Here is a 23,718-nt window from a genome sequence, read left to right as displayed (position 1 = left end):
GATGTTTGGAGATGAGAGCTTTGACACGATCAAGCCATTAAAAATGTTTTTTTCTATGTTTTTTTTTTTTTTTTTTTCTCAGTTTGAATGTAAACAACACTACTATTTGAAAAAAAAAAAAACTTGTTGAAATCATTTGCACAATGACAAATTTATTTTTGTTCCATATATGTAAAGGTCTTGGGTTATTTCAGAATATGCGTCTGGAGAAACGAGATGATGTAATCTTTGAATAAATAAGTTTATAAACACATTTACTGTTTTTTTTTTTTGTGTGTGTGTATCAAGGTTGTTATTCAGAATATATATATCAAATCATAATGAAATCATAGTTTACTAAATTTTTAGGGTCGTTGTGTAAATACACGAACAGGAACTCGTGACTTTTATTTTGACTCTGTGTGGCGCGTTCACTTCCGGTGACTGCTGTGAGTGTTTTTGGAGACGAGCGGCGGCTGTTTTGAAAGAACATGAGTAACGAATCTGATTCTGATCTCGATGAAAGAATCGAATTATTAAAACAGAAATATTTGCAGAGGCGAAATCAGGTGAGATCCAGTGAATAAAAAAGCGTGTATTCGCTCAGAATTCACTTTCTGTTGGATGTTGTGTGTGTTTATATCAGCTTGTGTTGACAGAACAGCGAATCACATCACAGATCAGGAGAAGCTCTGGTAAATCATAATTATGACATAAAAAAAGTCAGTCATGACATACTTATGGCATAAGTCATAATTTTGACTTTTTACGTCATACGACATAAAGTTCAAATTATGAGATAAAACTTAAAATAATGACTTTTTATTTAAATTTTTGTAAAAAATTTCGACTCAGTAGGTCATAATGTCGACTTTTATGTCATAATTATGACTTAAGTAATCATTTTTTACTTTTTTCGTCATAATTACGACTTTATTTCATAAATACGACTTTGAATTTCATAATTTCTACTTTTTTTTTGCATAATTATGACTTTTTACGTTTTAATTTTGACTTTTACATCATAACTGACAAAGAAAATCAAAATTATGATATACTTATAGCATAAGTCATGACAATTATCAAGACACAAGTCGTAATTTTTATCTTTTTACATCATAATTAAGTCCAAATTATGAGATGATTTGTCAAAGTTTAGACTTAATATATGAAAAGGTCTGCTTTTATGTAATAATTATGACTTAAGTTATAATTTAGATTTTTACATCATAATTATGACTTTTTCCCATAATCATAATTTACTTTTTTCGTCATAATTACAACTTTATTTAATAAATATGACTTTGAATTTCATAATTTCTACTTTTTTTGCATAATTATGACTTTTTACGTTTTAATTTTGACTTTTACGTCATAACTGACAAAAAAAAATCAAAATTATGATATACTTATAGCATAAGTCATGAGAATTATCAAGGCACAAGTCGTAATTTTTATCTTTTTACATCATAATTAAGTCCAAATTATGAGATATTTTGTCAAAGTTTCGACTTAAGGCGAGACACTACAGGTGAATAGGGATTTTTTTTTTTTAATTAGAAGATATCACTGTGAAACTTCTCCAGTTTATTACTGGCATAAACATAAGAAAAAAATATATTACAAGTTTTGAATAAATTTATGTTTTAATATGCAAATGAGGCCTTATATACTTAAATATATGCTAATTTGCATACATTTCCAAAAACAAAATCTGGAAATTGGAAAGGTCCAGGATTAAAATTCTTGGTTCTATTTGTTGACATATTAGATGAAAGGGCTTTTACAGAGGGGATTCTGGATATCTTATTTTGTGCTTTAGTAAATTAGAGAATACTGACAATAGCCTTAAAAAATCTATTTTCGCCATGTTTTTTTGAGTAAAAGGACCTATAACTCAGGATAGGAATGATATATCAACAAATCCATCTGTAAAAGCCTTCAGAATATAGATAGGAATAAAACTGTTAAGTTTGGTGTATATAAGTTCTGCTGAAGTGGAGATTTCTGACGCAGAGCAGGAGAAAAAACTTATTTTGAGAAAACGGCCTTTAAAGATATTTACTGTAATTGAAATCTATAGATGCAAATAGATAAAGTGCTATAAGATATACACTTAAAAATGTATTTTGGATGTTTTCTTTCCACCAGTCTGAAAAAACACTTTATGAAAAGCCAAAAAGTGCAAAATCTCAAAATTGACAGGTGCCTGAAAAAAGTGTTTTTGCCTGTAGTGTCTCCCCTTAATATATGAAAATGTCTGCTTTTATGTTATAATTATGTCTTCTTAAGTTATAATATAGATTTTTACATCATAATTATGACTTTTTCCCATAATCATAATTTACTTTTTTCGTCATAATTACGACTTTATTTCATAAATATGACTTAGTATGTCATAATTTCTACTTTTTTGCTTAATTATGACTTTTCAAGTTATAATTTGGACTTATGTTATAAATATGACTTTTTAAGTCATACTTTTGATTTTCATCTCATAAATTACTTAGTATGTCATAATTTCAACTTTTTATGTCATAATTATGACTTGTCAATTTCGACTTTTTTGCATGACTTTTTAATGAATAACTCTTTTTATGTCATAATTATGACTTTTCATCTCATAAATATGACTTGGTCTTAGTATGTCATATCAACTTTTTATGTCATAATTAATTATGATTTACAAAAGCATGTTTTTTTTTCCTAATTTGGCAGAAATGGGCTTCCATACAAATGAGATATTAAAGTTTACAATCCTTAAATGAGTGTTTTGTTCTGTTGAGAGTCGTGATAGTGTTATTAGGAACTTTGTGTTATAGTTTTTCTCATTAGGATCCTTGATTATTATTCCTCTATTATTGTTATTATCTTAAAAATAACCCAAACTAACGTGTCTCAGCAGGTTCCAGACACATTTGCACTGCCGTCAGCTGATGATGGAGGTGGAGGTGAGTGTAATGATGAAGTGGATCTCACACATCTTACCCGTTGAATCCCTCAGCAGTGTGTGTTTCATGTGTGATTGTACAGTGAGGAGTCAGACGCGCAGAGAGATGAGAGATTATAAGAAAGCCCTCAGAGAGATCTACAGGTCTCGAAGGTCAGGGGTCAAATATGATCTGCTTGAATTATTATTATTATTATTATTATTATTGCAATGAATTTACCTGTCTTCTTATGTTCCAGGAGACCTGACAGTGCTGAAGATGATTCTCCTGAAGAAACGAACGTATTATGCACAGAGACAGGTCACACGGCATAAAGAATCAAATCTGACGGAGCTCAGAGAGTCATCGTTATCTAATACTGAATCATGCTCATTTGTGCTTTTCCAGATGTGACCTTGCCATCAAATCTGGCCCGTTCATCAAGTTCCTCTGTGTTGAACGTCAGAGGGAAGGACGTCATGGAAGAAACCCAGAGCCCGAGCAGCGGCGCAGCGGCAGCCGTTCACGTGTATCAAGAGATGCTGCACATTTATGAGAAGCTGCAGGTAATGTTCACTCATATCTGCATGTAGAAGAAGTGTGAAATGACCTGTGTGTCAATCTGGGTTATTATAATTAACTAAACCCTTATAAAAATGTTACTTGAAATAAAATAATTGAAATAAAGAAAAAAGAAACTTAACCTAGTTGCCAGTGCAGCGTTTCTAATTTTATTTAGTTTAAACTGATGTATTAAAATAGCTAATACTGAAAACTGAAATAAAAATTAATATCAAATATATAGGCATATTTTTAAAAAAAGACATAATAATAATAAAAATGACAAAAACACACAACAAAATGCTGAAACTTCAGCTAAAATAAATGACTTATTAAAAAACAATAACTTTGTGTTTTGTCTCACTGTCAAGCTTAAAAGATGACGTGTTTGAAAATAATGAAAATAATGTCATTTATTACTGACCCTCATGCCGTTCCACACCCGTAAGACTTTCGTTAATGACATTTCCTCTCTCAAGATCCATTAATGTACTAAAAACATATTTAAATCAGTTCATGTGAGTACAGTGGTTCAATATTAATATTATAAAGCGACGAGAATATTTTTGGTGCGCCAAAAAAAAAACAAAATGACGACTTATATAGTGATGGCCGATTTCAAAACACTGCTTCATGAAGCTTCGGAGCGTTATGAATCTTTTGTGTTGAATCAGCGGTTCGGAGCGCCAAAGTCACGTGATTTCAGCAGTTTGGCGGTTTGACACGCGATCCGAATCACGATTCGATACGCTGATTCATAACGCTCCGAAGCTTCATGAAGCAGTGTTTTGAAATCGGCCATCACTATTTAAGTTGTTATTTTGTTTTTTTGGCGCACCAAAAATATTCTCGTCACTTTATAATATTAATATTGAACCACTGTACTCACATGAACTGATTTAAATATGTTTTTAGTACATTAATGGATCTTGAGAGAGGAAATGTCATTGCTGGCGATGTAGGCCTCACTGAGCCATCGTATTTCATTAAAATATCTTAATTTGTGTTCTGAAGATTAACGAAGGTCTTACGGGTGTAAAACGGCATGAGGGTGAGTAATTAATGACATTATTTTCATTTTTGGGTGAACTAACCCTTTAAATATCCAGTACAAAACTCTGCATATTGGTTAAAAATATCACTTGATTATCAGCCTCTAGTTATCATATTGTTAATGGTTATTGTGTGTGTGTGTGTGTGTTGAGGCGGAGCGGCTCAGTCAGCAGGTGTGGGCGGCAGAACTGTGTGAGCGCGAGCGTGAGCTCCAGCAGAGAGAAAACACACTACTGCAGCACCAGCGCAGCGTTCACAGACTCAAAGCAGTGGAGGAGGAAGTGCTCAGACGCGTCCAGTCGCTGCAGCAGGTCTCACATCACAGTCATGTCAAGCAACATTTATTTCTATGGCGCTTAATACAATACAGATCGTTTCAGTGCAGCTTCACAGTAATATTCTGTAACTAATAACAGAATCAGTGATGCAAAGTTCATCAAATATGAGACTAATTCCAAATATGTTTGGGAAATTTTACAGAAATATCAGCAAGAGACAAATGAGCTGGAAGCTGCTCTGAAGCACAAGACCAAAGAGAACAAGAGGATGAAGTCCAGTTTTGATTCCATGAAGGAATTAAATGATTCTATGAAGAAACAGGTGTGTAAAACAAATACAGGGTTCCCACGGGTCATGGAATTTCTGGAATATCATGGAATTTTAAAAGGTCTATTTCAGACATTGAAAGTCAGGGAATTCTGTATTTTTGTCCAAGTCATGGAATATCAGGGATTTTTGTTTGTCTCTTTAAATTTTAGTTTCCATTTATCAAAATGTAATTTTTCTATAGCACATTTTTTTTTATTGCGTTGTTTCACGTGTTTTGCGTATTGTTATGGTTAGGCAATTTTTCAGCGGCATTTTATTCCCTTCCCGCTCGTCAACTTAAGTCAAACGCAGTCACCTGTACCTGTTAACTAAGGCGAACATGCCAGGAAAATGTACATTTCAAGAGCTTTGGCTACAAAATGACCACTTCAAAGACTGTCCTAACCAGCCGCGACACGACAAATTACTCTATTTTTGAAATGGTTTCTATATTTCTGGTGTAACGGATGGGTAAGGATGAGGCCAGGGTGAATCCAAGTGCACACACAGATTTAATAAATTGTCAAACAACAGATACTCCAGACTGTGAAACAGGCAAATAGTCCACATGAGGATGACAGCAGAAATCTAGAAGACGCAAAGAAGACAAGACTTTCCAAAAACCCCCGACCGAACACATGAACACCATCAACAACTGACAAAAGCGAAAGAGAAACACAAGGGCTATATATATACAAACAGGGAAACAAGCTAAACAAGGTAACAAGGGGGAGTGGCCAATAGAAAACACCTGGAGAAACTAATCAACATGAAAAACTACAAAGAACTACAAAACATGGCACAAGACAGGAAATAACAAAAGTCCTCACACAAGACAGGGAAACACAGACTGGAAACATGACATCTGGGATTTATTTTTATTATTATTATTTTGATAAAGATTGTATCAGTCCCTGATTATGTATTTTGAATAATGTTTTATGGTTTAATTTTGTTTGGTTTTCGTGTTTAGCTGTGAACAGAGCCCGCCCACACACTGTTATGATTGGCTGTGATTTATGATTGATTTTGTCATCTTGTAACTTTGTCAAGTCTGGTTAGGACACGGTAAGCTAAAAAAAAGGACACAGTAAGCCGCCTTTTCACTGCACGATTGTCGCATTTCGCCCCCTAGTGGCAGCCGCACAGAATTTTCAAATTGGTCATGCGTAGCCGTTAACTTCGTTTATTCACCATGGTAGAATGAATAAATATGAATAAATTAATAAATGCACATTGGATAAACTACCAACATTACTTCTGAAGGAAAAATATTATGGGACTTAATTATTAATTATTTATTTCAGACTTAAATAATCATAACCATTTACAGAAATAGCCTAGTGTCAAACAGTCTAAGACGGTCTGAAAAACTAAATGTGAAGAAATCAAAAGACTGAATGATGAACTTGATGACAAACAGAAAATCCTCTAAAGCGTTTAACTCCTGAAAGAATAAAAACTGTAAATTAATTTCTATAGAAATAGTACAGAAACATATCAGTGCATTTAATGGGTAAAAGCGCAAAAAAAAGTAGTGTGTATGAGTGTTTAACTTAGTTTTGTACTAAAAACATCTGTGAACAAGTAAATAAAGCTTGCAAATGGATGGATTTAAAATACTGTCTGAGGCTGATTTTTGTCTGCTCAGTGTTCAGAACAACAGCGGCCTGTTTTTCCGTTCATTATAGGTCATGGAAATTCAGATTTTAGTCAGGGAAAAGTCAGGGAATTTGACATTTGGCTTAGAGTGGGAACCCTGTATATATATCTTTTGTAACATTATAAATCTTTTGTAGTGTGAGATAAATCAGGTGTCTGTCGTCATCTCACTGTAAATACTGTATATAGCGCTCAGCAGTGTCTGTGCTGCACGTGTGTTCGTTTCTGTCTCTCATGATGAGTAACAAGAGTTTGTTTGTGCAGCTTAATGAGGTCAGTGAGCAGAACAGGAAGTTGGAATGTCAGTCACGGAAAGTTCAAGCTCGGCTGGAGAACCTGCAGGTACGTGACAAGCGCTTGCACGTTTTTATGATTATTAATGTTGAAGACAGTTTTTGCTGCTTCATATTTTTGTGGAAACTATGATACACTACCATTCAAAAGTTTAGGGTAAATAATTCATATTTTTATTGACCAAGAGCACATTAAATTGATCAAAAATGACAGTAAAACATTTATAATGTTACGAAAGATTTCTGTTTTAAAGTCCCCCTGTGGTGAAAATGTTGTTTATATGTCTATGTGGTGTTTTTAATATGCTTTAAGACAAACCATGTGCAAATTAATAAGCCAACACCATTGCTGAGTATTTTCTCCTTAAAACTACAGTAAACCAAAGACAGTCTCAAAAATGCGGTTTGTAATTGTTAATGTTTCTTATGTCACAAACTACCTTGTAACCAATCAAATCAATGTGCTGGCAGGCTTTAGCATATCATTAACTATGACACATTATTAGCTGTATATATATAACATAGTCAAGCAAAAGGCTAATCATATTAATTACAGTTATGTGTCCGATGTTGTAAAAAGCGATACCATTGTGCAGCGTTTAAGTAAGTTGACCGAGTGGATCTCTGAGCTCATGCAAGTGAGTGGAGGCGGGGCTAATTAGCATATTCATAGATCCGCATATATTAAATGTAGAGTTACATTTAAGCTATTTTAAGGCATAAAGAACTTTTTTTTCACAGGAAAATTTTTTTAAATATGTCATCTTGGTGATCAAAGATGAGTTTTAATGGATAAAATTATTGACTACAGGAGGACTTAAAATAAATGCTGTTCTTTTGAACTTTCTATTCATCAAAAAAATCCTGAAAATAACAAATTATCACAATTTCCACAAAAAATTGAACTGTTTTCAACATTGATAATAATCATAAATGTTTCTTGAGCAGCAAATCATCATATTAGAATGATTTCTGAAGGATCATGTGACACTGAAGACTGGAGTAATGATGCTGAAAATTCAGCTTTGATCACAGGAATAAATTACACTTTACTATATATTCACATAGAAAACAGCTGATTTACATTGTCATAATATTTCACAAATTTTGCTGTATTTTTGATCAAATAAATGCAGCCTTGGTGAGCAGAAGAGACTTCTTTCAAAAACTTTTAAACATCTTAATGATTCCAAACCTTTGACCGGTAGTGAATATATATATTTAGAACAATTAAACTTCCTTCTCTTCTCTGGCACATTTCTCTGTGTTTGGTGAAGCTTTGAGCTCATGCATCGCTAATATAAACCTGTGTTTTTGTTTTCACAGAGAAAGTACGAGTCCTTCATGACACACCGGGGCCGAGAACCTGCCGTTCCCAAAGCCTGCAAACCAGAAAATCCTCCATCAAATAAAGCAGCAGGCAAGGTAAATCAAACACAAGCCATCGACGTGTCTGTTCTCAGTTCACCGTCATGGGTTTGATTTAATGAGTGTGTGACGCAGCGTAAATTTGCCTTGATCTTTGTAGTCTTTGTACCATTAAAACATCCTGCAAGTTTCAGAGCTTAAAACATCCTCCTCCATTTATTTAATCAAGCTCCAAAAACGGTTGGCTTTGATATTGCAGGATCTGTGACGTCACATGGGCAAATACAGAGCAAGACATCGACAATATTCAAAACCTAATGTTCCCATAATGTTTGTAAAATTATAAAATGAAACGTATGTTTTTGCTAACCTTCGCTTAAACAAGAAAACATTTTTAAAACATTTAAAAAAAACTAGATGAGAACATTCAGAAATAACATTTCCATAACTTAATCATATTTTTGTTAGCTGGGTTGTTGTTTTGTGTGTCTGACATCAGGCCGGCGTTCACGGCCCCTCAGTGAAGCTGCTGGCGCTTCTGTTGGATTGGGTCGTGGACGGTCAGCTGGTAGAGGTCAGAGACGGGTCGAACCTCACCGGCCCCGAGCCATACGCCACACTGCGCCCTTCACTGCATGAGAGATGCGCCAAGGTTCGTCTGACGTGTTTTATTACAAACTTACACTGAGCTTTGCTGTTAAAAGACTTCAAGAAAATTTGTCCCGATCACATTTCACAGTTTTCTTTTTTGCATAATGGAAATGAATCTGTAACACTTTACAATAAGGTTTCATTTGTTAAAATGTATTAGCGACATTAGTTAAAATGAACTAACAATGAACAATACTACAGGATTTATTAATCTTAAAGGGTTAGTTCACCCAAAAATGAAATTTCTGTCATTAATTACTCACCCTCATGTCATTTCACACCCGTAAGACCTTCGTTCATCTTCAGAACACAAATTAAGATATTTTTGATAAAATCTGATGGCTCAGTGAGGCCTCCATTGACAGCAAGATAATTAACACTTTCAATGCCCAGAAAGCTACTAAAGACATATTTAAAACAGTTCATGTGACTACAGTGGTTCAACCTTAATGTTATGAAGCGACGAGAATATTTTTTGTGCGCAAAAAAACAAAATAACGACTTTATTCAACAATATCTAGTGATGGCCGATTTCAAAACACTGCTTCATGAAGCTTCACGAATCTTTTGTTTCGAATCAGTGGTTCGGAGTGTGTATCAAACTGCCAAAGTCACGCCCCCCAGTGGTGAACCATTGAAATTTCGAAACACTTATAACGTAACAAAGCCTCGTTTACTGAAATCACATGACTTTCCTGCTCCGAACCACTGATTCCAAACAAAAGATTCGTAAAGCTTCATGAAGCAGTGTTTTGAAATCGCCCATCACTAGATATTGTTGAATAAAGTCGTTATTTTGTTTTTTTGCCGCACAAAAAGTATTCTCGTCACTTTATAATATTAAGGTTAAACCACTATAGTCACATGATCTGTTTTAAATATGTTTTTAGTAGCTTTCTTGGCATTGAAAGTGTTAATTATCTTGCTGGCAATGGAGGCCTCACTGAGCCATTGGATTTGATCAAAAATATCTTAATTTGTGTTAGAAGATGAATGAAGGTCTATGTTATGATTTTGTTATGTTTTGAAGCGGCTGTCATCATTCTCATGTTGTGTTGTCAGGCGTTGCCTGTGCTGGTGGAGCAGCTTCATCAGACCCCTGCGATGGAGCCGTCACTGCTGCTGTCTCTGCTGCGCTGCGTCTACTGCTGCCTGCTGCTTCTGGAGCGCAGCTCACAGGTACCAGACACACCCCGCGTCTCATCTCAGTACCATAGCATCTTACATTAGCAACAAATGGCCAAATGAATGGGATCTCTTATTCATAATTGTGCCTAGCTGCACATTATGACATTATTTTTTAAGAGCTCAGCAATCTGCAGCAGGAGACGCTCATCATCATCTTCATCTCTCATAGTTCAGTGTGTTTCCATATGCTTTAGTTCGAAGGAAGCTGCTTAAATCACAAGTTTTACACTTTAAGAACTAGCTTTGTCTGAAGTTTGGCGCAAAAAATGCACACGTTTCCTAATTTGCTAGCTGTTTTATTTCATTCAGGCAGTAGCGTGTGTTTTCATGCCACATCTCTGTCTCTCTCTTCCAGCACACTGTCCTGACCTCCACGCTGAGGAGGCTGGGTGAGGAGGTGTCTCGTGGATCATGTGACCCGGCTCGCCCGCGGGCCTGTCCGCTGTTTAAGAGCTCCTGTCTCCACACGCGCTTCCTGTGCAGCCTCATCGTCATCAAAACCATCAGTCAAGGTCATCCATGTCTGGGCAAATGTGTGTTATTTTGTCGTGAAATGAGTCTAATGGTCAAGAATCACTCGTAATTATCATGCAGTATCTGTAGTTTTCATATTGTGCAAAAAGATCAGTTTTCTGTTTACACTTTACAGTAAGGTTTCATTTGTTAGCTTTAGTTAACTTGCATTAGTTGCAATAAAAAATACTTCTAAAGCAGTTATTAATCTTAGTTAATGTTACTTTCAACATTTAGTAATACATTATTAAAATCAAAAGTTGTCTTTTTGTGCTTATATATCAGAACATTGTTTATTACAATGTTAAGATAAATAGACAATCACTATATGCATTAATATCATTACATGTGCAAATGAGCAACTGCTTTGTGATTATTACATGTGTATATATACACACAGTAGTGGCCGAAAGTGATGTCCGAAGGGGATATTTGTTTGTAATGAGCCTACAAGTTCAATTAAACCATCAAAACATGAGAGAAATATTTGATATTTTTTTAAATATTTAAAATATGAGAGAATAACAAAACACTAAACTTGGTTAAGGTATTTATATGGCAAAATTATTTGGGGAAAAAAGTCAAACTACAGCTGCAGGTTTTATTTTACTATGCAGAACAAAAACAAAAAGCTGACAGGAAAAAGCGAACATTGACCAACATAATCAGTTATTAATATTTCATTGTTTTTGCATGTGTTCATAATTTCTTTGTATGACAGTCTGGATAAAAATGATTTCAGGCACAATTAGTCATTTTCATTGCGTTATTATCACAAATAAAACAATCGACTCCAAGCACAACTATGCAATTTTTTAATAATATTTGAATAAAGGGTGAATATGTCAATTTTTTCTAGGCTGGACATCACTTTTGGCCACTACTGAATATATATATATATGTATGTACATATTAAAATATAAATTTTAGATATATGTAAGCAATAAGGTACTCGAGGCTGTGCTGTATCGTGAATACGTCACGGCTGAAGGGCGTTGTTAGGCACGACGTGAAGCGGAGTGTGACTTATTCACGATACAGCACTAGCCTCGAGTACCTTATTGCTTTTATAAAATGATTACCACACAATACAAACATTAAAGCCAAAAATATGTATCAATGCAACTTTCATGAAGTAAACTGTCACTAAAAGCCTTCCTTCCGCCGGAAAAAATAGTCCCTGACCGTGAACAGCAACAGAAGTTACATTATTACGCCATTAGATGGCGGTAAAGACTCTCTTTATGAGTGTGTCAGTCAGTAGCGAAGACTTTTACATTGAAAAGAGTGAACTGTTTTGAAAACGGAGCAAGAAGCAACTGACAAATGCTTTGACTAGCGCTGTCAGTCATGGGAAAACCCCTTAAATGTTAAAAGGACAAGATAATACATCGGACATTTAAACAGATTTTTTATTATGAACACAGGACTGACCTGAAGGAAAATGCTAAATCTGAATAAACTCACTCACTCGATCTCTTTCTCACAACACTCTTCTACATAATACAGTAAGCTTCAATGAACAATATCAATTGAGAACAAACAGTTTACGTTGCTAAGAGTGGCTGCTAAAGGTGTTGTGTAGTGATACACAGAACCGTTGGGTGAAGCGGTCATATATTTTATCGTGAATCAGAATCAAGGACAGGAACTAAACGTTTTATAAATATATATATTTCATATATAAAACAATTTAAAATATATATATAAAAAAACCTTTTTCTTAATTTAAGCTAGAATTTAAGATGAACTACAATTTATGAAGTGGACTTTTTTGTGTATGGACGTTTTATAAATGATTCATGCAGGAATTGTACGTTCACATTTAGGATCATTCTGTGCATGTCTCTGCTCACATTCTGCTCTTTCACGGTATCTGCAGCAGGTGGCAGTGTTGTACACGCATCTGCGGTTCATCTCATACTTTATCTGCTTTGCTTTTATATGCTTAAAAAGCCACAGAAAGTCAGTTTCCCATTAATAAATAGTTTATTCCTGACACAGAAAGTCATGGAAAACCTGGAGATACTTCATGGAAATCAATAACATGTTGAAGTAATGAACATTCCTTTAGTCAGTATAAATTGCTCGAGCTGCATTGATGTCTAAAACATCTCAATAACATTAGTCTGATCTCTATTACAGGGTTTCTGCGGGTCTTAATTCACTCTTCCATAAATTAAGGTCTTAAAACAAGTCAGTGGGGTACAAAAAACATTTTCCTTTGAATTCAGTGGATTTTTCTGACTCCATTGGCAGATATTTGTTCTTGTTTTCAGCATAAACTCACTGAAAACAAGATTTACATCATCTTAAGTCTTGTTAAGTCATTTTGCACCTCCAGTAAATGTACGTTGGACGTTGTATTTTCAAACTCATTGTGTTTCTCCCTTGACATTTACATTTAGAGAACACATTGACATGTTGTGTTCCCTTCAATTTTCTTTACTTGGTCTTTTTACCTTCATAAAACCTGCCGAATCCCTGCATTACATGAATCATCAATCCACTATTGTTAGTTATTAATTTAGAAATCCTCATCCAGTAATCCTTCAGGAATCTGTGAGTGTGACGGAGACGTGCGTGATGGAGTAGTTGTTTTTCTGCCTGAGTGAGGATGAGTGTATGTCATCTGTGTCTCACGGCTCTGCACACATGTGGTTTCTGGGCTCTTTAACACTCATGACGAGTTTGTTGTGCTGCGAGTGAAGCTGAGCAGAGCTGTCGTCACACTGAGAACAACACACACTCCTTCACTGACTCCTGCACTCGTTTAGCAGTTTGGGTTTACTTCATTCTTGTAACATGATAATATTTTTCGCGGGTTTCATCAGCTTCAGGTCATTGAACATGAAGTGGCGAACAAGTCAAATCAAGTCAAGTCAGCTTTATTTCTACAGTAGAAATTGATTCAAAGCAGCTTCACAGTAATAAACATCAAATAACAGAATCAATGATACAAACTTCATCAAAATATCGGATGAATTCAAATTCTGCTGTAAAGCAGCTCTAAAAAGACAATTTTAAACTTAAGTATTTATTTATTTATTTATTTAAATCAAATGTTTATTTAGTTATTTATTGAAATTAAATTTTGTTCATTTGCTTGTTTTAATCTATTTATTTTAATAAATTTATTACTTATTTAAATCAAATTGAATCTATTGAAGTAAAAACGTATGTTTTTGCTTATTTAAATAATTGTAATTAGTTATTTAAATCAAACTGAATTTATTTAAATAATTTAAGTATGTATTCATTTCTGTTTATTTAAATAATTGTAATTAAATGTGTTTAGTTATTTATTTAAATCAAATTTAATTTATTTAGTTAAATAATTTAAATAAAAACATGTATTTATTCATTTTTATTTATTTAAATAATTGTAATTAAATGTGTTTAGTTATTTAAATCAAATTGCATTTATTTATTTAAATTTAAATAAAAACGTATTCATTTATTTATTTTTATTTAAACAATTTTAATTAAATGTTTTCAGTTTAAATAAAACATGTATTTATTCATTTTTATTTATTTAAATAATTTTAATTAAATGTGTTTAGTTATGTAAATCAAATAAAATCAAATTGCATTTATTTATTTAAATTTAAATAAAAACATATTTATTGCTTGTTTCAATCTATTTATTTTAATAAAATGTATTACTTATTTAAATCAAATTGAATCTATTGAAGTAAAAAAGTATTTGTTTTTGTTTATTTAAATAATTGTAATTAGTTATTTAAATCAAACTGAATTTATTTAAATAATTTAAGTATGTATTCATTTCTGTTTATTTAAATAATTTTAATTAAATGTTTTTAGTTATTTAAATCAAATTTAATTTATTTAAATAATTTAAATAAAAACATGTATTTATTCATTTTTATTTATTTAAATAATTGTAATTAAATGTGTTTAGTTATTTAAATCAAATTGCATTTATTTAATTAAATAATTTAAATAAAAACGTATTTATTTATTTTTATTTATCTAAACAATTTTAATTAAATGTTTTTAGTTATATACTTAAATCAAATTGAATTTATTTATTTAAACCATTTAAATAAAACATGTATTCATTTTTATTTAAATAATTTTAATTAAATGTGTTATTTAAATCAAATTGCATTTATTTATTTAAATTTAAAGAAAAACATTTATTGCTTGTTTCAATCTATTTATTTTAATAAAATTTATTACTTATTTAAATCAAATTGAATCTATTGAAGTAAAAAAGTATTTGTTTTTGTTTATTTAAATAATTGTAATTAGTTATTTAAATCAAACTGAATTTATTTAAATAATTTAAGTATGTATTCATTTCTGTTTATTTAAATAATTTTAATTAAATGTTTTTAGTTATTTAAATCAAATTTAATTTATTTAAATAATTTAAATAAAAACATGTATTTATTCATTTTTATTTATTTAAATAATTGTAATTAAATGTGTTTAGTTATTTAAATCAAATTGCATTTATTTAATTAAATAATTTAAATAAAAACGTATTTATTTATTTTTATTTATCTAAACAATTTTAATTAAATGTTTTTAGTTATATACTTAAATCAAATTGAATTTATTTATTTAAACCATTTAAATAAAACATGAATTCGTTTTTATTTAAATAATTTTAATTAAATGTGTTTATTTAAATCAAATTGAATTTATTTATTTAAATAATTTAAATACAACTTTTTGGTTATTTTTATTTATTTAAATAATTTAATAATAGTTATTTAAATCAACTTTTATTATATATTTTTTTATTTAATCAAATGTATTTATTTAGCCAGTGTCTTTATTCAGCCTAATTCAGTTCAGTGTTGATTCAGTTTAGTATAATACGTTTTATCGTACAAAAGTAAATAAAGATTCCTTGAAGTTGCAGTGCTAAATATGAATGATTCTGTTCATTTGTATTTTATTATTTGCTTGTAGCACATCGTTTCAAGTCGCCTACAGCGCTTTATACAGTAGAAACTTTCAAAGCAATACAGTAAAACAGGAAAATAACAGAATCAACAATTCAAACTTCATCAAATATGAGTCAGTTCAATGTTGATTCAGTTTCGTTCAGTAACGGTGTCGATGTCGCAGTCTCTGATGTTGTTGTTCTTCTTCTCTCTGTCCTGTAGTGGACGTTCTGGCTCAGGCTGTAGACGTTGTGTCCTGTGCGGTGCGGACCGATGAAGGACAGACGCTCTTCCTGGAGTACCGGGCTCTGCCGGCGGTTCTGGCTCTGCTGAGAGGTGGCAGTCCCGGTCTGCTGGCTCCGTCCATAGACGTCCTGCTACAGATGAGCTCAGAGTCACGTGAGGAACCTTTCTTGTTACTCGCCACTGAGATGCTGTTGTGATGTCTGTCGTGAATCTGCTGTTGCTGTTAGGAGAGTCACAACACTGACGATCCTTTAGTCCAAAAACAAGGGATTTTAATCTTTTAGATGTCACAGACCCACAAATATGATCTTCCTCATGTGACCCCCATCCTATAATTTAAGAGGCAACTATATATTTTTATATTTATGTTTAAAGACCCAGTTAATACTGTGAAAAATTAATGGTATAAATGTGTTTTTACTCACTGTACTATTAGATGTGTTTTATTAATTTTATTGTTCGTTTTTAATCAATTAACTTATTTAAATATTTTTTGTTTCATTTAATCCAATTTTGTTTTTATTCCATTTGTTTTAATCTAATTATTTATTTTAATCAAATGTATTGATTTATTACTTATTTAAATCAAATTTATTTATTTTAATTTATTTTAATCAAATCCAATTTTTTTTTTTTTTATTTAAATACATGTTTTTTTATTTATTATTTATTGAATACAAAGTTAATTTATTTGTTTCAGACTATTTATTTTTTAATTATTTATTTTAATTATCTTTATAATAAATATTTAATTATTTATTTTATCAATTAATTTATTTATATATTTTTTTTATTTAATCCAATTTTATTTATTTGTTTTAATCTAATTATTTATTTTAATAAAATGTGTTAATTTATTACTTATTTAAATCAAATTGTATTTGTTTATTTTAATTTATTTTAACCAAATCCATTTATGTATTTAAGTATTTTTATTTATTTAAATAAATGTTTATTTATTTGTCATTTATTGAAAACGAAATGTTAATTTGTCTGTTTATTAAATTATTTAAATTATTAATTTTATTATCTTTATAATAAATAATTATTTAATTATTTATTTATTTGATCAATTTATTTATTTATTTAAATATTTTTTTAATTTAATCAAATTTTGTTTTCATTTGTTTTAATCTAATAATTTATTTTATTTATTTTAATCAAATGCATTTACGCATTTTTTATTTATTTAAATAACTGTTTATTTATTATTTCTTGAAAACAAATTAATTTATTTGTTTCATTTATTTTAAAATTATTAATTTATTTTTTGTTTTATAATTTATAAATATTATATATATATATATTAAATTATATGTATATTTTTAATTAGTTATTTTTGTATCTATTATTTATAAAACATATTTAAATCAAATCAAATGGAATTTATTTAAATAATTTAAATAAAACATTTTATTAAGATTATTTAAATAATTAAAAAATAATGTTTTATTTAGTTGTTTTTATTTATTTAAATGATAATGATATTTGATTTTTTTTATTTTTTTTTTTTTATTATTATTTAATCAAATTTATTTATTAAGTTTAATCTCATTCCTTATTAAACTTCTCCATGGACCCCCAAGCGATCCTGTGGGTCAGTAAAGCAGCACATGCTTTATTTAATTCAATCATGGTCTTTGTGGTTCAGTAATGGGTTGAATTAAATTCCCATCAGTGTAATGGCGGTGTACACGTATCAGGTCACTGATGTGATTTTGATGTGGCGTTACACATTCTCAGCCCCGCCGGACTGTGAGCTGGTGAGAAACACTCGTGAGTCGTTAAAGCGAGCGCGTTTACGAGACGGGCCAGGAATGTGCCTTTCACTTTCTCGCGCGGTGACGCTGAACAGACGTGTGCAGCGCAGCGCCGAGCGCTTTACAGTGAGCTGGTCTGGCAATTAGGGAGCTTTACAGGAGGATAATTATGGGAACGTGTGAAGGGTGGAGCGGGAGGTCACGTCTGAGGTCAGCTGCGGTTGTCTGGTCGAAGCTCTGCCGTCCGCTTTAATGCGCTCCATGTGTCCGTGTGCAGCTCCTAAATCAGCTCAGACAAAAGACTTTAACAGACTCGCGTTAGACCTGTGAGAGACAGCGGAAGTGGAGCTCGGACAGAAACTAACAGCCAGCAGAAGTTGTGGTAATGACCAGAAGACTGTACATCTGTCCAGCATAGTTTGTTGTAGCTGGTTTCTTAAGGCAAGACATTTCTGCATTTTTCATGCACTGGTCACTGGATATATACTATACAGCAGCGTTTCACACACATGATTTAAAGCCATAAATCCACTCGAGAATCACTTTTCCCCATGAGAATCACAGACTGATGTTCCTCTGTCCATCAGGGATGCTGTCGGCTTTTCTGGATCAGTGCAGCACTGAAGATTTCTTCCGCTGCGCCTCGCTGTTCCTCCGTAACCCTCGTCTGGAGCCGGCGCTGATGGAGAAGATGCTCATGCTCCTCCAGAAGCTCTCCAGTGTCCGGTTAGTCTCTCGCACTTCCCTCCTCTAACTCAGGGCTTTCAAATTGGGATCCAGGGACCCGCAGGAGGCCACAAGGGACAAACGTTCAGAGAAAAATTGTGTAGCAATAAATAAATAATACAAATAAGGTTTAACTAATTAACTAAATTATTAAAATAAATCACATGTGATTCAAATAAGTTATAAATGAATAAATTAATGAACAAATTTAATAAAATAAATATTAAAAAATATTTAAATAAATAAATTAAATAAATAAATACATTTAATTATAAATAAAAAATGACTAAAATAAATCACATTTGATTCAAATAAATAAATAATTTTTATAGTAAATAATAAATAAAAACAAGGTTAAACCAATTAACTAAATAAATACACTTGATTATAAATACAAATGATTAAAATAAATCATATATTTAATACATTTTAATAAAATAAATTTAAAAAATATAAAACAAATAAACAATAAATACATTTTATTAATATAAATCACATTTGATTCAAATAACTAATGAATTAATATATTTGAATGCAATAAAAATAAAATAAATAAAAATGTAATAAATAAAAATAAGATGAAACTAATTAAATACATTTGATTCAAATAAAAAATGATAAAAAATCAATTACTTTTGATTCAAATAACTAATAAATTAATTTTAATAAAATAAACTAAAAATAAATATTAAAAATGTTTAAATTAAAAAAAATTAGATTAAACCAATTGAATAAATAAATAAATACATTTAATTATAAATAAAACATGATAACAAAATCACATTAAATTAAATATAAATAATATTTAAATAAAAATGAAATAAGAATAAGACTAAAGCAATTAAATAACTAACTGAATATGTATATTTGATTAAAATAAAAAAATGATTACAGTAAATCACATTTGACTTAAATAACTAAGAAATTAATACATTTGAATCAAATACATAATTACAATAAATAATAAATGACAATAAGATTAAACCAATTAACTAAATAAATAAATACATTTAATTATAAATAAAACATGATAAAAAAAAATCACTTGATTTAAATAACTAATGAATAAATTTTAATAAAATAAATTAAATATAAAAAATATTTGAATAAAAACTAAATAAGAATAAGATTAAAGCAATTAAATAACTAACTGAATACGTATATTTGATTAAAATAAAAAAAATGATTACAGTAAATCACATTTGATTTAAATAACTAAGAAATTAATACATTTGAATCAAATACATAATTACAATAAATAATAAATGACAATAAGATTAAACCAATTAACTAAATAAATGAATGCATTTGAGTAAAATTGATTAAAATAAATCACATTTGATTCTAATAACTAATGAATTAATATATTTGAATACAATAAATAAAAATAAGATGAAACTAATTAAATAAATACATTTGATTAAAATAAAAAATGAATAAAAAATCACAATTTATTCAAATAACTAATAAATTAATACATTTGAATGAAAATATTAAAATGAATAAAAAAACATTTGATTTAAATAAATGTGATTTAAAATAAATATATTAATAAAAATAAATGAATAAAATTGGATTTAAATAAATAACACATCTAACAGTACAGTACTATACTGAGTAGAAAAAGAAAATGCAATGATGTAACATAACAGAAACTAAATATTTTACACACATTTATAATTTTTCCACATTATATCTTTAAACATGAGAATATATAGCTGCCTTTTAGATTTTAGGACGGGGGTCCCTCGCACGAGGATGATCATATTTGGGGATCCGTGGCATCTAAAAGATTGAAAACCCCTGATCCAGTCAGCCATCATGTTGGTTGTTTCTACAAGCGACTCATTAGTTTAGTTTGGTTTTTCTAAACAGTGTCAGAAGATCTCAAGAGTGCAGTGACTTCACTGGAAAACCTTCTTCCTGTCGGTCCAGTTAAAGAGGGATCAGCTGTAGGTCATGTGTGTATCGGGAGGTTCAGCTGTGATTCTGTGTGTGTTTTTGGGTGCAGGAAGAACAAGCGTCTGTTTGAAGTGTCGTCGCTGCATTTGTTGCTGCAGGAGATGCACAGAACCGCTGACCGCTCTCAAGCCTTCCTCAACATCAACCTCAGCTCCATCCTGCTCAACCTGGGCCTGCTCACACGCTCATAACACACTCACAACACACTCACAACACGCTCACAACGTCATTATTCATCACACCTCTGTGCCTTGATGCTTTCTGTGTTGTGCAGAATGTCTGAGCTGCAGTTTTCCACACCGAACTGGATGATTTTATACCATCAAGCTCCAAAAAGACTTCTGGAGAGGAAGATTATCAGTGAATAATAATCAGCGAGGGTTTGATCATCACACCAAACAACCTGTTACGATACTTTAGTGGTGTTTTTGGCTTTTTAGAGCATCATCCACTGCAAAGAGCAGTTCAGACATTCTGATAAACGTCGTCTTTTGTGTTTTACAAAAGAAAATTCTATGCAGTGCACTTTTATTTATTTTTTTTGTATACATTGCAATAATGAATTTGATGTTTTAATACATTTAACACTGTTAAACTTGTCTCTGGTTAGTGATGTGGAGAGAATGTGCCTGATCATGTGCACTGCAAAAATATTTTAAAAATAAAATTTCCATTCATTTGGATTATGCCATTTTAATATTAACTAATAAACATAATGTGATGCATATTTGTCGGTCATGCATAAATGAAACCAGTACGATTTCTGTAATAGTACTGATAAACTGAATGTGTTTTAATATATTTATCATCAGTAAATCTCTCAATGAATATTGCTTATTCCACAGCCAGCCGTATTTCTTCATACTTTTTAATTGAATTAATTTGGTTGTTTTCACAATAAACATATTTGAAGCAATTTGAATAAATGTGTTTTGAAAATATGATTATTTAAATAAAATCAAATTGGTTGAAATGGTTAATAAACTCACGGCAAATATGCATCACCCTGTTTGTTTGTTAAAGAGGACCTATAATGCTCCTTTCACAAGATGTAATATAAGTCTCTGGTGTCTCCAGAATGTGTCTGTGAAGTTTCAGCTCAAAATCCCCCACAGGTCATTTATTATAGCTTGTCAAATTTGCCCCTATTTGGGTGTGAGCAAAAACACACCGTTTTTGTGTGTGTCCCTTTAAATGCAAATGAGCTGCCGCTTTTCAGAAGAGGGCGGAGCTTTAACAGCTTGCGCTTCGGTCGCTCAACAACAACAAAGCTGGAGAATCTCACGCAGCCAAAATGAGGATTGTCAGTAACGGTGTTCAGCCTTACATTGTTCAAACCGGAGTCGAACACTGATGGAGAGACTCAGGAAGAAGTTACAACTTTTAGACGTTTCTGAATGGTTAGTGGATAAATTTATGTAGTTGCTGTGGAGTTGATTCAACTCATCCACTAGCATGTGCCGTCATGTTAATCTTTTGTGTTGAATTGACCCTCGTTTGTGAAGCAGTCCGGCGTAAAATGACGGCATGTCAACAACACTCTACTACAACAACTCTTCCTCTTCTCTAAAGCAGCTCAACATGGCCACACCCCCTTTGTTGCGTGTTCTCGGGGGCATCTATCATTGGTTAGTTAAACAGGTGAGCTCACGTGATTGGTCGAATCAGAAATGGATATGTTAGATAAATTCTATAAAAACATCACAGTGTTTCACTCTTCAGGAATCGGACTTTCAGACAGGATGCGACGACGGCGCCACTGAGGACGCTTTGTTGCTGCATCGACCAAAGCGCACGCGCAGCAGAGCACAACATTGGCGAGCATCGCCTAGCCTGAAAAATACGCTTTTTTAACGTTATTTGAGCATAAGAAACAACATTTATCGGACAGTTCATGTCAGATTTTGTTGCTGATTTGAAATATTTGGGAGTTCGTCAAGCAGTTTTTGAGATTTCAGGATTCCCCCAGTCTTGCATGCCCGAAATAACTGTCCAGAGGCGTTGCAAATATGGCCGCCGAGTGAACAGACTTTCTTTGGAAGGAACTTTGATAGAACTCCCGCTAAAAGTTTTGAAAACTCCGCCTACTTTGCTCTGGCCAGCGTAGCACAAATCGCTTTGTATCTGATTCTGAAGGGCTACGCTGAACCCAGCACAGTAGCTGTGTCTCATTTCAAAGGCTGCGTTTGAAGGTTGCATACGTCATTGAGGCTGTATCATTTCAGAAAAGTAAGTAGGACCAAAGACTATAGAATAACACAAGACGTGTCACTCGTATTGTTTTGAATGGGAGAAAGTGTAACGCTCAATATGGCGGAATAATAAATAAAATAAGAGCCAATCACCGACCTGTAAAGTCATCGCGTCACTGCAGCGGCCGTTAGAAGCACCGGTTTCTATAGAAACAGTCAGATGCGCGCCTCCGAAATGAGGCACAAGAGACGCGCATTTAGGTCTGCGCATGCGCATTAGCTTGATCCAGCCTAAATACTGTGTTTTTGTCAGGATTTGAGCGTTTGGAAAAAAAATTTATGAGACAGTTGTTGTCAGATTTCATTGGTGATTTCAAATATGAAATTTAATCGAAAGCTTGGCAAACAGCTTTGGAGAATTTGATGTTTCCCCGTTCAAAGAGATAGGAGCTGCATGATGCCCAAGAGGCGTTTCAAAGATGGCCGCCGAGTGAAATGACTTGTCTTAAAGGGACTTTGGTAGGACTCTCCGAATACGACCTTCGAATGCGCCCTAATTCGGAGGATGTATGAGGTGTATCCTTCGCTGCTGCAGATAGCCCACAATTCTTTGCGTTGCTGTTAACCGTCATTTATTTGAAAAAAAAAAAAAATGGCAGCGTCAGCAGATGTACGTGTACAAGCGAAAATGTGGTGTTTAAATGTAAGTAGTTTAAAACTTGTTTTTGTTTTAAACTTCGTTCTTCTTAATATCCTCCTGTGTGTCTGTAACAGATATGTTGTACATACACCGCAGCTCCTCAAGCATTAACCAAAATAAAACAAATACATTTTCTTTTCAAATTACTTTCCAAATTTATAAATAATTTTCATTCATTCGACTGTTGTGAGAGCGCAACGACACTGTCGTGACCGTGTTGGCATAGCAACATAATACTTCCTGTTTCCTTTCCTGCTTGTGTCCTACAAAGGACGTCTCGTTTAATTCTGGTTAAGCACACTCAATATACTGCATCCTTCACAGGATGCGTCCTCTGGAGGATGCAGCCTTCGAAATTAAATGAAATGAGACACAGCTAGTGTATTACGCGTCCTGTCTGAAAGGGCCTTTACACTGTGCCCTAACC

At 32.2% G+C, this 23,718-nt stretch overlaps 2 protein-coding genes across 7 annotated transcripts in view; one reads left to right on the top strand and one right to left on the bottom strand.

The window, feature by feature from the left end:
- The window catches only part of edar (ectodysplasin A receptor), a 101,265-nt gene that overhangs the window by 12,221 nt on the left and 65,326 nt on the right, over nucleotides 1-23,718 (bottom strand). The window lies entirely within an intron of this gene.
- On the top strand, nucleotides 382-21,238 carry LOC127519115 (coiled-coil domain-containing protein 138-like). Of its 6 annotated transcripts, none has more exons than XM_051906579.1 (15): nucleotides 382-548; nucleotides 2,885-2,930; nucleotides 3,013-3,082; nucleotides 3,172-3,230; nucleotides 3,318-3,475; nucleotides 4,676-4,834; nucleotides 5,004-5,123; nucleotides 7,038-7,115; nucleotides 8,393-8,491; nucleotides 8,934-9,086; nucleotides 10,148-10,264; nucleotides 10,629-10,806; nucleotides 15,928-16,104; nucleotides 18,299-18,437; nucleotides 20,449-21,238. In XM_051906579.1, the coding sequence occupies exons 1-15, from the start codon at nucleotides 471-473 to the stop codon at nucleotides 20,588-20,590; spliced, it is 1,773 nt and encodes a 590-aa protein (XP_051762539.1). In that variant the 5' UTR covers nucleotides 382-470; the 3' UTR covers nucleotides 20,591-21,238. The 6 variants fall into 6 exon arrangements, with proteins under 6 accessions (XP_051762539.1, XP_051762537.1, XP_051762541.1 ...); XM_051906577.1 differs by having other exon boundaries at nucleotides 3,169-3,230; XM_051906578.1 differs by having other exon boundaries at nucleotides 386-548; nucleotides 2,882-2,930.

The sequence above is a fragment of the Ctenopharyngodon idella genome, chromosome 9 (genome assembly GCF_019924925.1).
Source record: "Ctenopharyngodon idella isolate HZGC_01 chromosome 9, HZGC01, whole genome shotgun sequence".
Classification (NCBI taxonomy): Eukaryota; Metazoa; Chordata; class Actinopteri; order Cypriniformes; family Xenocyprididae; genus Ctenopharyngodon; species Ctenopharyngodon idella.
The sequence above is the reverse complement of the archived record's forward strand: the minus strand, read 5'-3'. Positions and strand labels throughout refer to the sequence as shown.